Raw genomic sequence first — 19112 nt, 5'->3', positions numbered from 1 at the left:
TGGACTTCGATGAGATCTTTACCCCGGTAGTAAAGATGACATCCATCCGGACGGTATTGAGCATAGTGGCAAGCATGGACCTCGAGGTAGAGCAACTGGACGTCAAGACGACATTCCTACATGGAAACCTCGAAGAAGAGATCTACATGCATCAACTGGAAGGATTTGAGAAGAAAGGGAAGGAGCACCTGGTGTGCCGGCTGAATCTAAAGAGCTTATACCAATTGAAGCAAGCCCCCCGGCAATGGTACCGGAAGTTCGACTCCTTCATGACCGACCAAGGGTACCACAAGACGCAGGCCGATCATTGCGTGTTTGTGAAGAAATTTAACGGAGGAGATTTCTTGATACTTCTCCTATATGTGGATGATATGTTGATCGTTGGACGAGACCAAGGCAAGATTCAGATGTTGATGAAAGCTCTGAACTGGACCTTCTCAATGAAAAACTTGGGTCCGACAAGACAAATATTGAGAATGCACATCATCCGGGACCGGTCGAAGAAGCTGTTGTGGTTGTCACAAGAGAAGTACGTTGTCGTGAAGATTTCCGGCTATAGTGTGAAACCGGGGTGGAATAGGGCTATAGTGTGAAACCGGGGTGGAATAGGTCGAGGGGTTCTATTCGGTTTTAGGGTTTCTTCTAGGGTTTTCTTCTTGGGTTCTTTAGGGTTTCTATGCTTCTTTGCTTGCTTATCCGGTTAGGGTTTTCTTGTAGTCATTTTGGGGTGCGGCCTATGCGGCCTTGGTTGTAATCTTTGTAAACTCTTAATATAACATGTCTTGTGGGTGTATCTTGACTCCATCTATTCTACTCTATGTTTATGTGATACTCTTCCTCTTCTCCTCTTGAGCTAAGCTTCCATTTTGTGTCTTATTCCTTTTCCTCTACTCCCTAGTCCAAGACCCCCGTGGTCCCGCCTCGGATCCTACACGTACTTGCGAAATATCGCGATAACGTGACAAAGGTACTCCAAAGGTTCAACACGTCAGAGGCGAAACTAGTCGGATCGACACTTCTGGAAAATTGCAGGTTGTTCAAAAAGCAAAGCCCGAAGAGAAAGGCAGAGAATTCGGATATGACGAAGATACCATATGCCTCTGCAATCGGAAGCCTGATGTATGTGATGGTGTGCACCCAGCCGGACATCGGTTACACAGTCGGAGTAGTTAGGCAGTTCATGAGTGTAAAGAATCGATGGTGATTCTTGTGAAGCAGAAGAGATGTGAGTTATGTGTGTATGTGTGAGAGAAGAGAGGAGAGGAGAGAAACACAAGATAGATAAGAGACAATATGAAGTACTCAAGAAGAAGGAGATGTATATTAACAAGTAGAATATGAGATACAAAATAGCGTTACAAGGAGTCACAACCGACTTAATATGGAGTAGGAGGGTGCTTTATATAGAGTCACCCTCTCTCTTCATTTACTCACTACAATGTTCACTCTCTCACTAGAGCCTTGAGGAATGTGAAGTCTTACGGTCATGGGGAATGTGGAACCATTAGTTATGTGTCATAGAATATGAATCTATGACACATAGTTTAATGTGTAGAGAGTGGTGGTGTGACTCTTGACCTTTGAGTAATCATAGATTCTCAAAAGTTGTGTTCACACGTTGCTCTATGTTGTCAAGCTTGATTCTCAACACGCCCCCTCAAGCTCAACTCGGGTCGGCTCCTATCAATCGATGTTCGCATCGGCTGGTATTTGGTTCTCGCGTGTACTCCCCCTCAAGCTTGGCAAGTCAGGGATCATCAATCCAAGGTCTGACATGAATTGGTGAAGCTTGTCGGCTCCTAGGGCTTTCGTGAAGATGTTGGTCGTTTGAAGATTTGTGTTGATGTGTAGAAGGTCAACATCTTCAGCCTAAACATGCTCTCGAATGAAGTGATAGTGCATTTCGATATGCTTTGTGCGTGCGTAGAACACCGGGTTCTGAGCCAAATAAATACTTCTCATGTTGTCGCAGTAAAGGGGAGTCGGATCCTTGATGGGAATGCTCAGATCCTTCAAAATCCTCTAAAACCATACGGCTTCACATGCAGCTATGGTTGCGCCCCTGTATTCTGCCTTCGTACTCGAAAGAGCGACGGTAGGCTGCTTCTTGCTACTCCATGAAATCGCTCCACTGCCGAGGGAGAAGACGAATCCGGAGGTTGATCATCGATCGGCTTTGTAGCCAGTCCAATCTGCGTCCGTGTATCCTTCGAGTAGTATTGGTGTCACCCGATTTGTAGAGAAGGTCGTAATCCATTGTTCCGCTCACATATTGTAATACTCGCGTAGCGCAATCGAAATGGATATCTCGCGGAGTTTGCATGAATTGGCTAAGGAGTCCGACCGGATAGCTAAGGTTGGGTCGTGTGATAGATGAAACTCCCGATCAGTTGTCGATATTGAGTCAGATCGCACTCGTTCGTGCCGTAGTCGGCGATTGATTTGCACTCTGTCATCCCGAACTTGTATAACAAGTTAAGAATGTAGTGCCGTTGAGAGATCATAATGCCGGCCGGATTCTGAATCACCTCGATGCCTAGGAAGTAGTGTAGCTCCTTCATGTCCTTCATCTCGAATTTGTTGGAGAGGAGGAACTTCACCTTGTTGATGTGGACTAAATGCTCACCTCCAATAACGAGATCATCCACGTATAGAATGATGACAATTGGGCTTTTAGACTTGTTTCGTACATAGAGCGAGTTGTTGGATTTCGACATTCGAAAGCCGATTTGATGAAGATATTGCGTAATCGTCGAATGCCAAGCACGTGGTGCTTGCTTGAGGCTGTAGAGAGGCTTCTTGAGTCGACATACAGCTTTCAGATGGATGTTGGATTCGAATCTGGGTGGTTGAGCCATGTACACCTCCTCTTACAATTCACCTTGAAGAAAGGCGTTCTTTACGTCCATTTGGTGGAGGTGCCACCCTTTCGCTGCTACAAGTGTGATCATGGTCCACACAGTCGTCATCTTTGCCACTGGGGCAAAGGTCTCTTCATAGTCGAATCCATGTGTTTGCGCGTATCCTTTTGCTACGAGTTGAGCTTTGTAGCGATTGACGGAGCCATCGGCATTATACTTCACCTTGTAGATCCATCTGCAGCCTATCGCCTTCTTGTGTGGTGAGTGGGTAACGATATCCTATGTGTCGTTCTTGCGTAGTGCATGCATCTCCTCGTTCATTGATTCGATCCATCGCGAGTCCTTCGCGGTTTCGAAAAAGGTTTCCGGCCCCCGTACTGTTGCGACCTTCATCATAAAGGCGTAATGGTACGCCATACAATCGTTGTAGCCGAATCGGCTTACAGGGTTCTTTTCACGGGTGGATCGGCAGAGCTTCTCGTTTGCAGATACTATGGCTTCCTCCGCTCCATTTGTCCGGATCTCAAGGCCTTCAAACTCACTATCGAGGGAGTGAGTCAATTCGTTGTCGTCGAAATGATCGTCTTCATACTCCGGCATTTTTGCCTTCCCTTTGTCTAGCTTCGGACTCGGTCGAGATGTGCTTTGATCGCTCGGAGGCTCTTGTGGTCCGCTTAGTCGGGTCATGATCGGACTTTCTTCGAACATCCATGTAAGTCGATCTTCGGCTTCTATATCTATTTCGACGGAATCCGGGTCGAGCGGAATCAAAGTCGAAGTTGTCTCTGGTGCGTAGCACTATGCGGACTTGTCGAAAACGACGTCTCGACTTACTCGAGATTTTTGAGTTGAGGGGTTGTAGCACTTGTACCCCTTTTGCTCCAGTGAGTATCCTACGAGGATACATTTCTCCGACTTCGGGTCAAGCTTTTGACGCTTCTCATTGGGGATGTGCACGTACGCAATGGAGCCGAATATCCGAACATGTGATAGGTCCGACTTCTTTCCGAAAAACTTCTCGTGCGGAGTAAGTTCATGCACACCCGATGTCGTACACCGATTCATGAGGTATACGGCTGTGTTAGCCGCTTCTGCCCAATACAACTTCAGCACATGCTTTTCGTTCATCATAGCCCGTGCTACTTCGAGGATGGGCCGATTCTTTCGTTCGGCCACTCCGTTTTGTTGTGGCGTATGTCAACACGAAAACTCTCGCTGAATTCCTTCTTTCCGTAGATACGTTGTAAACTCATCCGAGAAATATTCATTGGCTCCATCCGACCGAAGACATCGTACATGTTGGCCCGTGGCTTTCTCAACTTCATTCTTGAATTTTTGGAAGTGTCCGAACACTTCGCTCTTTTGCCGCATCGGGTAGATCCAAGTGTGCCTAGAGAAGTCGTCGATGAAGGTCACGTAGTATTGGCATCCGCCAAATGTCGTTGTTTGAGCCGGACCCCATACATCGGAATGAATTACGTCGAGTACACCTTTGCTCACGTTCTGCTCCTTCGGAAATGGGTGCCGATGTTGCTTGCCGAATTGGCAAAGGACACACATGACGGGAACTCAAGGCTCCTTATGCGCAACGCTCGGCCACAACCGAGCTTAGGATCATACACAGAAAATGGGAAATAAAACACGACAAGAAGAAGAGACGAGGTACACAGGAGGTTTACATGGATAACCCCAAACTAGGGGAAAAACCACGGCAGCCCACAGGCTGCAAACTATCACTATGATGGAATGTACAACAATGAGTTCACTGAGGCACCGACCTCGTGCTCACAGATCTTCGCCACAGGCGGCGGTTACAACAGAGGCAACGACCTCTTTCTCTCTCTCTCTCTCTCTCTGTACAGTTACGCACACTCTCTATTCTTGCACCAACAAGAATGACAACAACAACAGTTACAATAGTTACTAAAAAAGTTGCCCTAAGTCATATTTATACTAATATGTCTTTCCGGCTATTTACAAATGTAGCCACGATGGACTATCAGAAACATATTTACTAATATGTCTCTTCATCCGGTTCTCACCGGGTCTATACCATCCGGCTCTCTGTAGCCGATTACTCCTCATCCGGTTCATACCGGGTCTGCACCATCCGGCTCTCCGTAGCCGGGTACTGCTCATCCGGTTCACACCGGGTCTGCACCATCTGGCTCTCCGTAGCCGGGTACTCCTCATCCGGTTCACACCGGGTCTGCACCATCCGGCTCTCCGTAGCCGGGCACTCCTCTTCCAACAACACTGTTCTTCTCCCTTCCCATCCGGAGGGACCTGTCTCCCAACAACACACGCCTTCAATCTCTTTCTCCGTGAATGTCGGGAGCCCGATGACGACTCCTTTCGATTGCATTGCCTTGAGCTTTTGGAGGTTGATATGGCCAATCCGCTTGTGCCATAACTCTATGTCGGAATCGGTTTTCATGCCCTTTGCGAACATGGCCGATTTCATCTCGTGTGAGTCGAGAATGAACATTCAGCCCTCTCTTCGTCCGCGTGCGATGAGTCGACCCTCTTTTTCGATGAAGCAACCGCTTTGATTAAATCGTACTTGCATTCCTTGCTCTACAATTTGGTCGACGGAGACCAAATTCTTCGTGATAGTTGGTACATGCAAGACATTTTTAATACAAGTTTTCTTACCTTCTTCTCCGAACGGAACATTGCCGATGTGCCGAATCGGGTGTGTAGTATCGTCTCCGGTTTCGACATAGCCGGGTCGGTCCGGCTCACGAAGTTCTCAGAACCATTCTTGATGCGACGTCATATGGCTCGAGGCACCGGAATCGACGAACCATACGTCTTCTAGACCGGAGGCATTAGTAGAAGTAAAGGCCGACATAGAATTCACTCTGTCTCATCACGAACATTCCGCCGCGATCGTCATAGTCAGAGTTGATGGCGTAGTTGGTGAGTTGGCAGCTAGTGGAAGCCGACTCGCGCATCTTCTTATGACATTCTTCTTCGTGGTGGCCGACTTTCCCGCAATATCCGCATTCGATTGAGGTTTGTCGGCTCGGACCGGAATGGTGGCTCCCCTTTCTTCCGAAGGTTCCCCAATGGCCTCCATCTTGTTGCCATAATTGAGAGTTGTTTTTGTAAATCGGTCTGCCTCGTCCTTGGCCGAATCGGCCTCTTCTTGCACGGTCCTGTCCTCTTCCTCCGTCCGAATGCATGTAGAGAATTTGGCCATCCGAGGCGCTACTCCTTGTTCGAACATGGTTTTCTTTCACCAACAACATGGATTGAAGATCGAAGAATGAGGGCGGATTCTCTCGTGCTAGTACGGCAGTCCGCATCGCGCTGAATCTTGGTGCAAGGTCGCCGAGGCATATTTGCACCATCTCGTCATCCTCCACGTTTACGCTTATCGAGCCGAGCGAATCACAAAGCTCCTTGATCTTCAAGGTGTAGTTCGTGACGGACATATCCCTTTGTTGGATATTATTCAACTCTTGGCGGAGTTGAAGCTTTCTCGCGGTAGTGTTGGCGGCGAAAATCTTTCGTAGATTCTCCCACGCTTCCTTCGGCTTCTTGGCTTCTCGAATGTACCCGAGCATGTGGTCGTGAACACATGTCGCCAAGCAATACATCACTCGGCTTGACGCTTGCTCCCATGTTGCATAGTCGGCGTCTTTCGGGTTGGGCCGATTTTCTTGTACTCCTTTGATGTAGCTCCAATAGCCTTGGCCGACAAGGTATTGGTGCATCTTGTACTCCCAAGATGCAAAGTTGTTGCGATCTAACTTCTCGCTAGGGAGAGTGCTCCCCATTTGAGTATTCATTGTCGATGTAGATTTCTTCCTTCTTTTCTTTTCCTTCTCTCTCGAACACGAGCTATGTAGTTGCACTATGATAGCAATGAGCCGGTTCTTCTTGAACGTCGGCGTAGAGCACAACACACGATCACAATGAGGCGAGTGGGATAGATCGAGCTACCAAATCGCTCTGATACCATGTAAAGAATCGATGGTGATTCTTGTGAAGCAGAAGAGATGTGAGTTATGTGTGTATGTGTGAGAGAAGAGAGGAGAGGAGAGAAACACAAGATAGATAAGAGACAATATGAAGTACTCAAGAAGAAGAAGGAGATGTATATTAACAAGTAGAATATGAGATACAAAATAGCGTTACAAGGAGTCACAACCGACTTAATATGGAGTAGGAGGAGGGTGCTTTATATAGAATCACCCTCTCTCTTCATTTACTCACTACAACGTTCACTCTCTCACTAGAGCCTTGAGGAATGTGAAGTATTACGGTCATGGGGAATGTGGAACCATTAGTTATGTGTCATAGAATATGAATCTATGCCACATAGTTTAATGTGTAGAGAGTGGTGGTGTGACTCTTGACCTTTGAGTAATCATAGATTCTCAAAAGGTGTGTTCACACGTTGCTCTATGTTGAGCTTGATTCTCAACAATGAGTAATCCCGGAAAAGAGCACTGGAACGCGGTCAAGTGGATACTCTGGTATCTGAAAGGCACCTTGAGTATGTGCCTCCGATTTGGCTCCGGTAAACCCCTCTTGGAAGGCTTCACTGATTCGGACATGTCGGCGGATGCGGATACTAGCTGTTCTACATCTGCATATGTCATGACTTATGCAGGGGGAGCTATTTCGTGGCAGTTGAGGCTACAAAAGACAATCGCGTTGTCAACCACGGAGGCAAAGTACATGGCAGATGTGGAAGCCGGCAAGGAGATAATTTGGATGAAGGACTTCATCGGAGAGCTAGGGATCCAACATGAGGAATACCGGCTCTACTGTGATAGTCAAAGTGCCATCCACCTTGCAAAGAACACAACCTACCATTCCCAAATGAAACATATCCAACGGAGGTACCACTGGATCCGGGAGAGAGTAGAAGATCAAGAGTTCGTGTTGACTAAGATCCACACGAAGGAGAACAGGTCAGATATGCTAACCAAGGTATTGACGACCGACAAACTGGACGCGTGCCGAGAGCGGATCGGGCTAGCGAGACATCCCATGCCGTAGTGAAGGGGGAGATTGTTGGGTAATTGGTCCCTCCGGATGGGATCCGGTTATGAATGAAGAGGACCCGGTGAGAACCAGAAGAGATCCGGAAACCGGATCGGATGGACTCAGTGAGAACCGGAAGAGAAGACATATTTGTAAATATGTTTTGAGTAAGCCTATTGAGGCTATATTTGTACATAGCCCTAAGTTCATATATGTATAAATATGACTTAGGGCAATCACTTTATATGTGGGGTGGTTGTCATATTGTTGTATGTGCATAACTGTTGTATAGAGAGAGAGAGAGAGAGATACAGAGTGATACTCTGTTGTAACCGCTGGTTGGCGAAGATACAGTGCTCGAGGTCATTGCCTCTGATTCTCTGTTTGTACCTTTCTCATATAGTGACAGTTTGGAGTATGTGGGCTCCCATGGTTTTTCCCTATTAGGGTTTTCCACATAAACATCTTGTGTATCCTCTATCGTTGTTTGTGTGTGTACGTGCGTTCACTCCCTACTTCCCATTTCTGTGTTTGATTCTCATAGAAGTGATTCAAGACTTAGTTGTGGCCGAGCAATATTCCGCGTCATTCTCTTCGATTTCCAATGGGGAGCCATTAACCTTTGTAATATGATGGCCAATGGGAGACCTAGATTTCCAATGGGAAGCCATAATAAGACGGCTAGGAAATAATTTGGGTTTTTTTGACACACTAGTTCAATACTCTCCTTCCAATCTTGAATCTTCATATATGCAACCACTTACGGGAAGCCACAAACCTTTCTAATATGACGGCCAATGGGAGACCTAGATTTCCAATGGGAATCCATTAAACTTTCTAATAAGACGGCTAGGAAACAATTTGGGTTTTTTGACGCACTAGTTCAATACTCTCCTTCCAATCTTGACTCTTCATATATGCAACCATTTATGAACAATATCACACAATCCGCCATCAAAAGAAGGCAACACCAAAAAACATAGTGGGGATGGATCAATCACCTCGGCTAGTTATCCCAAAGAGATTGAACATAGTCTCTCCAAAGATAACCTAAACCCCCAATGATCTTGAGGATGGCTTTATGTATGGACAAATCACAAGAGTAGAACATAGACATATAAAAATGAATGTCTTAATGTTGACATTACTAAGCATATCCTACCTTTCTATGCTACATATCATAGATAGATTACCGTGTTTTAACTTTCATTAATAAATATCTATATGTTGTCGGAATGTAAGATCATTGACATTGATTATAAAATGGTATATAAAGTGCGAAGGAATGACTTGTAATACTTAACAATTTACTTGTTAACAAGTTGAAGAATAATGATGATTGCACATGTGTCCAAATACATGTAAAGACTCACGCGTGCTTTGAAATTTCGAACCTTCTCTTGTAGAAATAATAATATTTTATTTAGTGTGGAAGCATTTAAATAGTTTTACTCCTTAAAGAAATCACTTCTCTAATTGAAATGCAAAGTGGACTATTTGTTTTCTTTTTTGAAGTGATTGAGAACAAATACTACCTTATTGAATATAGAACTCCTCTTATAGAAATGGTAAGTGGACTATTCTTGTCTTTTATGAAGTGATTCAGATCAAATACACAAAGTGGATTATCGGTGGCATAGCTAGCATGCATACCCGATAGAACTTGAAAAGCACCATAAATATAATTCAAGGTTTAGTAATCATTCTCATGAAATAAAATCATTATATCATTTCTTTAATGAATACATGTAGAGAGAGAGTGTATGTGAGCGAGAGGTTTTTCCATATACAAGAATGCCATTATCCATACATTCAACCCCAACTCCTAGTTCTAGAGTGGTACCTAGTATATTAGTTCAAATAATAACCTCTACGATTTGTACTTGCCTATAGTGAAATACTTCAAGTAGTGAAATTTGAACTTGGGTGCATGTGCATGTGTTAGTGTAAACTTGGATACAAAAGATGCATGGACGTAGTTTTCTAGCACATGCAAACATATTCTACATGGAGAGAATGCCAGTCTACATAGAGATAATAATATGACATCAAATATAATAATCTTATTTGATGAACTAAAAATTAAATTTGTTATGTGATTGCATGTGTTATATTGAGGAGAAATCAATAGGGAGAGTTACATTAGTTAATTGGAGGAAATCTAAAGTCAACATTAAAGAGCATGTGCCACTAAAGGAATGCTTTTTATGGAGCCATATTTAGAGAGTATAAATGAAGCTATATGACATATTAGATCCAAGAACAATATGCTTCTTTTGCCTCTAGCCCTTCATTTTATATGCAAGAGTTTTTATAACAAAATTTGTGGCATCACTTCGGGGTGGAGGAGCCACATGTTTTGTACCATTTTTTCTGAATTTAAGGGGAGACATCACTACATCTTCAAACAAGACTTTGGTCAAACCAACAATGATCGGGATTGTTCTCGTTAGAATTTAAGGGACAGAGAGAAAAGTCATTGGATAACAAAACAACCACAAAATGTTGTCAACAAAGAACCACCGGGATCATATTTAGAAATTAGCACCATCACACGTCCTTTCCAAGCTACAAAGTAACCAAGTGCTACATGACTAGGGTCTCAACCCTAATTTTCAAAAGGAACCTTGCAATAGATTAAGCAACAACAATATGTGGTGCACGCATGCCATGTACCCATCATACTTGTTATCCAAAATTCCAAGCCAGTATTTAGATCCATGATGGAGATGTTAAGAATATTTGGAAGTGTTCATGTATCATTTAAATCACTTTAGACATAATATAAACCATTGTTGGAAAAAAAGATCAAGGTGAGTATTATTGACATCAAAATGTGTCTATCTTGCAAAAGAGACCTCTTCATCCTGGATCAATCCATGCTAGAAATATTTATAAGGTAAAAGTTTCAAACTATATAATTTCACACCTTTAGCTACTTAGCTAATAGAATATTTTGGTATTCTTACGCAATTTTACTAATCTAGTTATGTTATTTTAGTTTTGGTTTGTTCTCCAATATGAGGCAATATTTTTAGATGCTATCTCTCCTTCAATCTCATAGGCTGTTTTGGCATCTTAAAGATTATGATATCTTTCTTTCTCATTTCATCACTCAAGAGCCCTCATCATTTCACAACTTTGGAGTTGGACAGTGACTCAATTTTTTCTCCAAAATGACTTGGCTTTTGAGGCATTCAAGGTTTGATCATTTTCTAATCCAAAATCCATACCCATTGCTAGATAAATATAATACTTTGTGGTGAAGATTCATTGTAGTTAATGTTTAAACCAGCCACGATGTCAATTTATAATTGAGATATGATGCATATGATCTAATAAAGATGTAATTAAAATGTTGAATTGGATAATGTGTTTACTCTTAAGTATTGTTAGTATTTTTAATCAATTAATGATTATGCTTGGTTTTGAATGTGCACATACACAAAAAAACCATGTCTTTTCTATGTGCACATTTACTTATTATAGCATGATCTTATTTAAATTTCATTAATATTGCAATGTGACTAGAATAAGAAGATTAATTGTATTGGCCACATGGTTAATTATGAAAAACCTCATAATGGCTAATTATTCCCATTATGTAGTTAAAAATATTGAAATTTTCATATTAAAGCAAGCCTCATGACAATGCAACATAGGAAGTGGAGAATTGGTTACCCCTGATCTAAGTGCACCCAGAGTATAACCTCTTTGTGTATTGCAATAAAAAAGGTATCATGAGTCATGACGTAAAAAATGGTTTTAGCTTGACACTAGGTCTCCCAAAACTCTATCAACCTAGAGTTAAATTCTCTCTACCACATTCAAACTCAGAAATCAAGCTTAAGTCTTCCATACATTAGAGTTTATGAAAGTTCTAGACAACAACGTTCTAGTGGGTCAATAGTGGGTCAAACCTATACATATATATATAAGTGCCAACCAACTTCAAATGGATTAAGCCAAACTAAAGATATAAGAATTGTTATATTCAACAAAGTTCCACCAAAGTTCTAGTAAGTGTGAATATTAGTGTTGGGGAAACGTGCCCCTCGTTCACTATATTAAAGCCAAATGTTGACAATTTCAACTTGGTGTAAATTCTCCATAGAAACAGAAAATTGGAAGAGAGTAAGCTCGAAAAAAATATCGTATGTACCTTTATTCTAAGTTTTCCCCCCGTTCACTATATTAAAGCCAAATGTTGACGATTTCAACTTGTTGTAAATTCTCCATAGAAACAGAAAATTGGAAGAGAGTAAGCTCGAAAAAAATATCGTATGTACCTTTATTCTAAGTTTTTCCCCCAATTATCTTTACATTTATCATGTTTTCTTATAATGTCATGCATAAGAACAAAGGAAACTTCGATCCATATTAGTAAGCAAAAAGTTTTCCAAACACAAACAATAGGTGTGAATCATTTGACAAGTTCAAAATGAGGAACAAGACAATATTCTTTCTCCACTCTCTTTCTCTCTACAATATATTCCAAGTTCTATATAAGATATGGTGTGTGGAATTGAGAGAGATAGAGATGAATACAATGAAAGCGAGAACACATCCTTGGAAAGATTCCCCTAGTGGAAATGATGGAGATAACATTAAGAGGAAAGAAAAGGAAAGGATTGGAAGAGGAAGAGTAATAAGCATAGAAAAGACAGGAGTAGATTTACAAGGGAGCAATTGTGAGCATATAAACATTGTTGATAAGGAGGGAAAGAAGATTGAAATGGCAACTACTGTTGCAAAAATGGTGGTAACGGTAAAGGTAGTCTCAAAAGGCATCAATATGGATCATGATGATGACAAGCTCCTACCAGGTGACATTGTTCAAGAAATTAGCTTCCCCTCTGGGAATTCTACATCAATGCATGCCCCCTTCCATGGCTTATCTTCGAGCCTCCTTACCTACTTGCATGATACTCTCTTTAAAAACTTTGATGTAGCCTCAAGGACATTGGTCCATGTCCATGTCCTCCGCTTAACCTCATCATGTAATTCTCGTTCATCAAAACCACCAAATTTTACGACCCTTTCTCCCCAAGAGTTTGAGATTGTGAAGATCCCAAGTTTCCTTGTATCTCATGACTCAAGGGGCAATCACAAGAGTAAAAGGAGGCCAACCTTGTGTCTTCGGCACACAAGAGATGGTAGTCATCTTGTCACTTTCGTTGACTCGACAAATGAAGCATGTATTGCCCTTCAAGGTAGATCTCTCTCTCTCTCTCTCTCTCTCTCTCTCTCTCTCTCTCTCTCCCTTGGATCACATTTTATTATGTTTCCACATATGTTCAATTCTCTCCATGGGTTATGCCTCAAAATTAAACGGATATGTATCTATCTCTCCTAGTGTAAAAGGGCTACGTAATTGTAAGCTACTAGACTATCAACACAAAGCCATAAATTCAAATTTTTACTTGCACACACCTTTTCACCTTAACTTCACTTGAAGTGCATGCCTTCTTGAGGAGGAAGAATCATAAATTTTGACAAGCCAGCCAACTATGTATATAATTACGTATCCTAGGGAGGAAGGGTGAAACAAACTACTCTCATGATTCAAAACAAGGTCATAGATTCAAATCCATACTTCCACGTGCCTTTTCATCTTACATAACTTTTCTCGAGCTACATGTATTTGGGAGGAAGGATTGAACAAACTATCTCATGGTCTCCAACCATAAGGCGTATCAAACCATAAGGATGTCACAAAGTTCAAAAAGTTTACATTGTCATTTTTTCTATATGTTTTGTTTCTTCCTAGACTTGTAACTATTCACGCTATCAATAAGATGTCATAGGTTCAAATCCTTACTTACATATAACTTTGTTGCATCTTATATCATTTCTTCTAAACTACTAGGTGCCACAACACCATGTCAAATTCATGGCCTTATGACTTCCAAATAGTTGAAATCCCGTGCAACCTCGTCTATGCATTTCTTTTTTGCCTTAGGTTGTTTTCTTAGTAGTTTACATTGTGACATAGAATACAAAGTTCGAGAGAACCAAAGCTCGATCCTTGCCATGACTATGAGTTGGACCTATGACCTTATCCTCCCTTAGATCATATCGCCTCTCGAGGACATTAATACTCTCTCTCTTAGAGCACACAAAAAGCCAGGTCATAAAAACCTAAATAAAATGGTAAAACTAAAAAAAGTAAAAAGATCCTACTCACAACACAATTCCTTAAAGGTCCATTTGTGATAAAAAGTCACATGTGGTAAGAACTTAGAAGTCCCCAAATCCTCAATAAAGTTCAAAGCAAAAACTAATGCACCAAGTGTGGTAACATACTAATACGAGTGATACTAAGAATATCTTGCATTTCAAAATTCTCAAGGGGACGGGAATGTTTGATTCATGAATATGTTTGAAAAAAGATATGTCTTTATTTATTATTTATAAAATGCTTCAATCTCGATGGCTTAACCATCATGAAGATAAGAGTATCACTTACCATTGAGATCATGGTCATGGCAAGTCATGGAGTATGCTTAAGGCTCAAAAACATCCTCACATCAACTTCCTTAGCATGAGAAAAGATTAAAAAAATCTTAAAAGATTCACAAAAGCAAAATTCTGGGTTCCAAATAAATGCAATATATGAAGAGATGGTTTGCAAAAATGGAATGGATCCCATTTGCTTCACGATGCATCGATAGATTTTTCTATGAATGGGGCTTTCTTATAATGCATGTATTTCATGAGTTGGGGAAAATGTGGAGGCACATGTTTCACACATTATATTACATATCTTGCACCAAACCACAAAACCATCTTCTTCTATGAAAAAGGAAGTTGATCTCATCAAGACATGCTTTGTAGAACGCATCCCTTTACCTTCTATCTATACCATTGCTCCCACTTAACTTAGCTCACATTCTCTTCGAATTGAGATAAAGCGCTAGGGGACATGAGAGGAGACTTATTGCTATGCATATTTTGCTTTGAGCAATATTGTACTCTAATCATCACATTTTGATACAATGCACTGCATTTGACCACACTCGCATTTTCTTTCATCACATTGTCAGTCATTTGCAGTCTGTAAATACATTCCTCTCACGATCATAATGTTTCGTTGCTCTTGATTGCAATGTTTATTAGTTAAATTCTTGAACATTGAGAATCATTACTCAATTTCAAACATACTAAATAAAAAAAATTACTTTGTTGTCATAGGTCATATTTGACTTGATCATCATCACAAGATGAACCATCTTCTATTAATATACAATTAATATGCCATTGACAATAATTATCTAGATCTCATAGGAATTATGTAGATACAAATGTTAGAGGGTGAGCAAAATGAAAATTGATGAAAGAAACTTGAGAGGAAAGGTGAACTTGTGTTTTTTTTATGCACATTCAATGTACGGTTATAGAATGGGTGTACTCACCAGGAGGCACTAGCAAGCAATTGTGTTGCTCATTCTCTAAGAATTTTGAATATGTGGAAATTGTATTTTTTGGTGTTCTAAGAAAATTTTAAAACTTGAATTTATCCACCATGATAATGGAGATTTACATTGAGAAGAAGCCTACCAAGCTATATATATTTCTCGAATTCAACACTTGATAGGAAACATTAGATGAACTGGGATATTTCCCAAATACCCCGAGCTCCTTAAATTTACATTGAGAAGAAGAAGCCTACCAAGCTATATATATTTCTCAAATTTCAACACTTGATAGGAAACATTAGATGAACTGGGATATTTCCCAGATACCCCGAGCTCCTTAAAGTTTGACATCTCTCTTTGGGGTCTCATCTCTCCCACCTAAAAAACTAAAGGATTTAGGAAAAATGTCTAAAACTTCTATATACAGCTCATTTGATGATAAACAATTCCATCTATCACACTCACATGCATAATTATGTTATGTGTCAAGAGGTGAAGTAGTGTTTATGTAAAAAGATTTCATTCCATCAAATCCATCTTTAGATAAATGTCGTAAAATGTATTTGAAGTCAACTACCATGTACACTAATAAACATAGATGTCCAATGTTTAGTTATGGTATTGTTGTGGTATATGAAGATGCCAACATGGTATTTGTGTTTGAAAACATTCAAAAGCATGAGAAACATATCATGTGTGTTAGCAATGAGCATATGTTTGCAAAGCGATTTTAGAAGAAACCTAAACATACAAAAGCTGGTTATTTTTATAAGAAGTCGCATGCCTCTACCATGAAAGAAGATTACAAACAACATACATAATCCATGAATAAAACCTTGTACCTTGTTAATGCAAGCAGTAAATTTCTTTCATCCATTAGAACTTAGTATATGCATATAGAGCATATTGTGTAACTTATACATCATTTTCTTCTAATTTATTGAATCTCGGTGGAATATACAAAATTAACCTATTATTTTCTTTAAAATTTATGTAGAGATGAGATTTGCACAACTTACCTCTCAACTTACGTCAATTACCCTCAAGGAGGCATATGTATCATGGGCTCCATCGGAATCAACGATACAACAATCAACCTCACAAAGCCTAATTTTTTCCATTGTATTTTTTCCACATTTATCTAGCAATATGTCATCTATTAGGTCATATGCAAGTGTGGATGACACTGTTGCTAGGGCCGTGGCATGGTTTACAACAACACAAACTTCTGGTGTCCCAATTACTCTTTTCAACTTACAAGTTGAACCCTTGCTCACAAAGGTAAAGATATCTCTAACCTTTTAAATTTTGCGATTTGATTCAGTTGAAGTAAAAATGTGGAATTTACTAATACCTTCCTCAAGGTCATTTATATTCGTGGACACCATAAATGGTTTAAGCACTTATATAAAGATTTATCAAGACATATATTCATTTTTTATAAAATAAAGTTAAATGAATATGATAATAGTTCCATAATACGAGGCTTCAAGATAGATTACTCTTCTCATGTTTTACATTGTTATTCAAAATATATCATCTTATATTAAGGTTCAACTTCAAAATACATACTACTTTTATAGTAATTCCACCATATATGAGAATGTCTCATGTGAGGAAAATGATCCCAAATCATGTATTGAATATCAACAATCCAATAATCATAATTAACTCCCATCTATTACCTCAAGCAAACGCACATAAGTTGGCTAGGTAGGTCCATGGACACGTTACATGGTTCTATGGCTAACATTTCAACCATGAAATGAGTAATAAAGCACCTAGCAACTACACAAAGGAAGTTCTAATAAACCAACATGCTATATTTAGAGGATGCATTCTTGATGGAAAGGTGAAATATTGAATGAGAGAAGCTCCAATACGTGCATACATAAGGTTAACCACACTCTTATATATACTAACCTTGTGGTAACACCATTCATCCACTTCATAAGTAATTGCAAATTGTTTTATTTATATCAATATGTGTGATATATGTGGGTTTTTTCCCTTTTGGGGTGTGTCTGTGTGTGTGGGGAGGGGTCATGTATGCATGGAGCTATTATTTTTACAATCACCTTTTCAAAATATATAACCCTTACATTATGATATTCATGATGCATTAGGTATCTGATCAACATATTACATCAAAGCGTACAATGAATGCCACTACATGGGAAGACATGTGCGCAACGAGTAATGAGGGTGTTTATGGAATTGAAGATTACCATGGCATAGATATTGGCATTTTGAGAGTTGTGAGGTTGTGGTTTGTCCCTATTGTTCCAGAGATTTCAATTGTTCTACAACCAAAAGGAAAAGGCATTGCACTTGGACTCAGCGTATGTCGAACCAAAGAGGTACTCGTGGCTTTATATTTGTGCAAGAAACTAAATACTAATATTTTTAGGCCTTGTAAATTCTTTTTTCTTTCCAAGATAAAAGGAAAGTAATGCATTAGAGGCGAGACTTCACACCATAAAATCATTGTGAAGTTGACCTACTTATTAATCATTTGAATTGCCATATCCTCATTTTTAGTGTTTGAAATATTCCCAATCTCATATACATAAACCATTTTTCACATGAATGAGGGCACATCAAATTAGATAGAAAAAAATACATAGTGATATTCGTTTAAGACAAATAATTTACTCATTATGACTTTTGTAGGGATTTTGTTATATATCATCAGTTGAGAGTGACACAATAGCTGAAAAGGCCGGGTTGGCAAGCCTTCATGTAGCTGCAAAGCGTGACGGCAAGCTTCTTGTCATATCCAAGGTGGAAGGGGAGAAGATTTTACCATCAGTAGTCTCAACGTTCGGTTGTGTGCGATGTTATGACACTATGTCTATTAGCCAAAAGCTAGTCATGCATTGGCATTTGGGTCACTCCATCCAAATTTGTGTCCTAGCACATGGTTTGGATAAACCACGAGCAAAGGAAACCACACCTCATCGTCGGCGTCACAAAAATACCACTAGTCATACTCATGCAGATACTAACACAGTTCATGATTGTATTGAAACTACATCAGATGCCCATGGAAATCCAATTGACTCATCCACGTCAACATTAGTAGACCGTATTGGTTCTTTTTCCTTTAGAGTGTAACCCACTATTTAATGTATAATTTTGTCTATATCACATTTCAAGAAGATTCTACTCTCTCTTAAAGTGCAAACTTTTGCCCTTGTACGATTTTTTGTGAATAAAGAAAATATTTCTCTTTCAAATTTTGCACTCCAACTAAACAATTTAAAAAAACGTAAGGAACCACACTCGCATTAAGAAAATTGGTATTTACATGTTATACTCTAGAGAATTATAGCTAATGTGAAAATGATAACTCTCAAGTCGATGACCTCCCTTTTGATGTCATTAATTTATTTCTTGTGTTGCTTATGTGTGATGATCATATATATCATTAGTTAAAAGTGTTCATTTGAAATGTTGAAAATTATTTTTAAATGATGCTTAAGTCGCGTTCTAATACAGAGGATAAGCACAATGCTTAAACCACTCCAAACTTAGAACAATAATTTCTTGCTGAGAAAATAGTGATAAAACTTACTATAGTCATAGTAGATAATTCTGCAATCTTCCCACTTCAAAGGTTGAGTAATTTCACGTGATTGGGAATAATTGTTGACTAGCACAATACATCACTTGATACCACTTGGGATCGTAGATAGTTGCAAACTTGCATCAATCTGGTCTTTATTGCAGTGTTTAAGGCATTGATTGTTGTAATCTACTGCATGCAAGTCTAGGGCCTAAGAGAGTAGAATCTTCAACATTTGGAATTGACTTATCTTCCTACTCCATC

The 19112-nt window shown here is 40.0% G+C and overlaps 2 protein-coding genes across 2 annotated transcripts in view; one reads left to right on the top strand and one right to left on the bottom strand.

Moving 5' to 3' along the window:
• The window catches only part of LOC147865781 (cytochrome P450 716B1-like), a 95011-nt gene that overhangs the window by 21587 nt on the left and 54312 nt on the right, over positions 1-19112 (bottom strand). The gene's annotated exons all lie outside the window — the stretch shown is intronic.
• LOC147865786 (uncharacterized) lies at positions 12374-18501 on the top strand. Its single transcript, XM_087316122.1, has 4 exons — positions 12374-13075; positions 16278-16561; positions 17407-17640; positions 17954-18501. The coding sequence occupies exons 1-4, from the start codon at positions 12403-12405 to the stop codon at positions 18395-18397; spliced, it is 1635 nt and encodes a 544-aa protein (XP_087172248.1). The 5' UTR covers positions 12374-12402; the 3' UTR covers positions 18398-18501.

The sequence above is a fragment of the Azolla caroliniana genome, unplaced genomic scaffold, assembly GCF_043228905.1.
Source record: "Azolla caroliniana isolate FFs.n. ecotype wild unplaced genomic scaffold, voAzoCaro1.0.p SCAF_3, whole genome shotgun sequence".
Taxonomy (NCBI): domain Eukaryota; kingdom Viridiplantae; phylum Streptophyta; class Polypodiopsida; order Salviniales; family Salviniaceae; genus Azolla; species Azolla caroliniana.
This window is presented reverse-complemented; position numbering and strand designations above follow the sequence as displayed.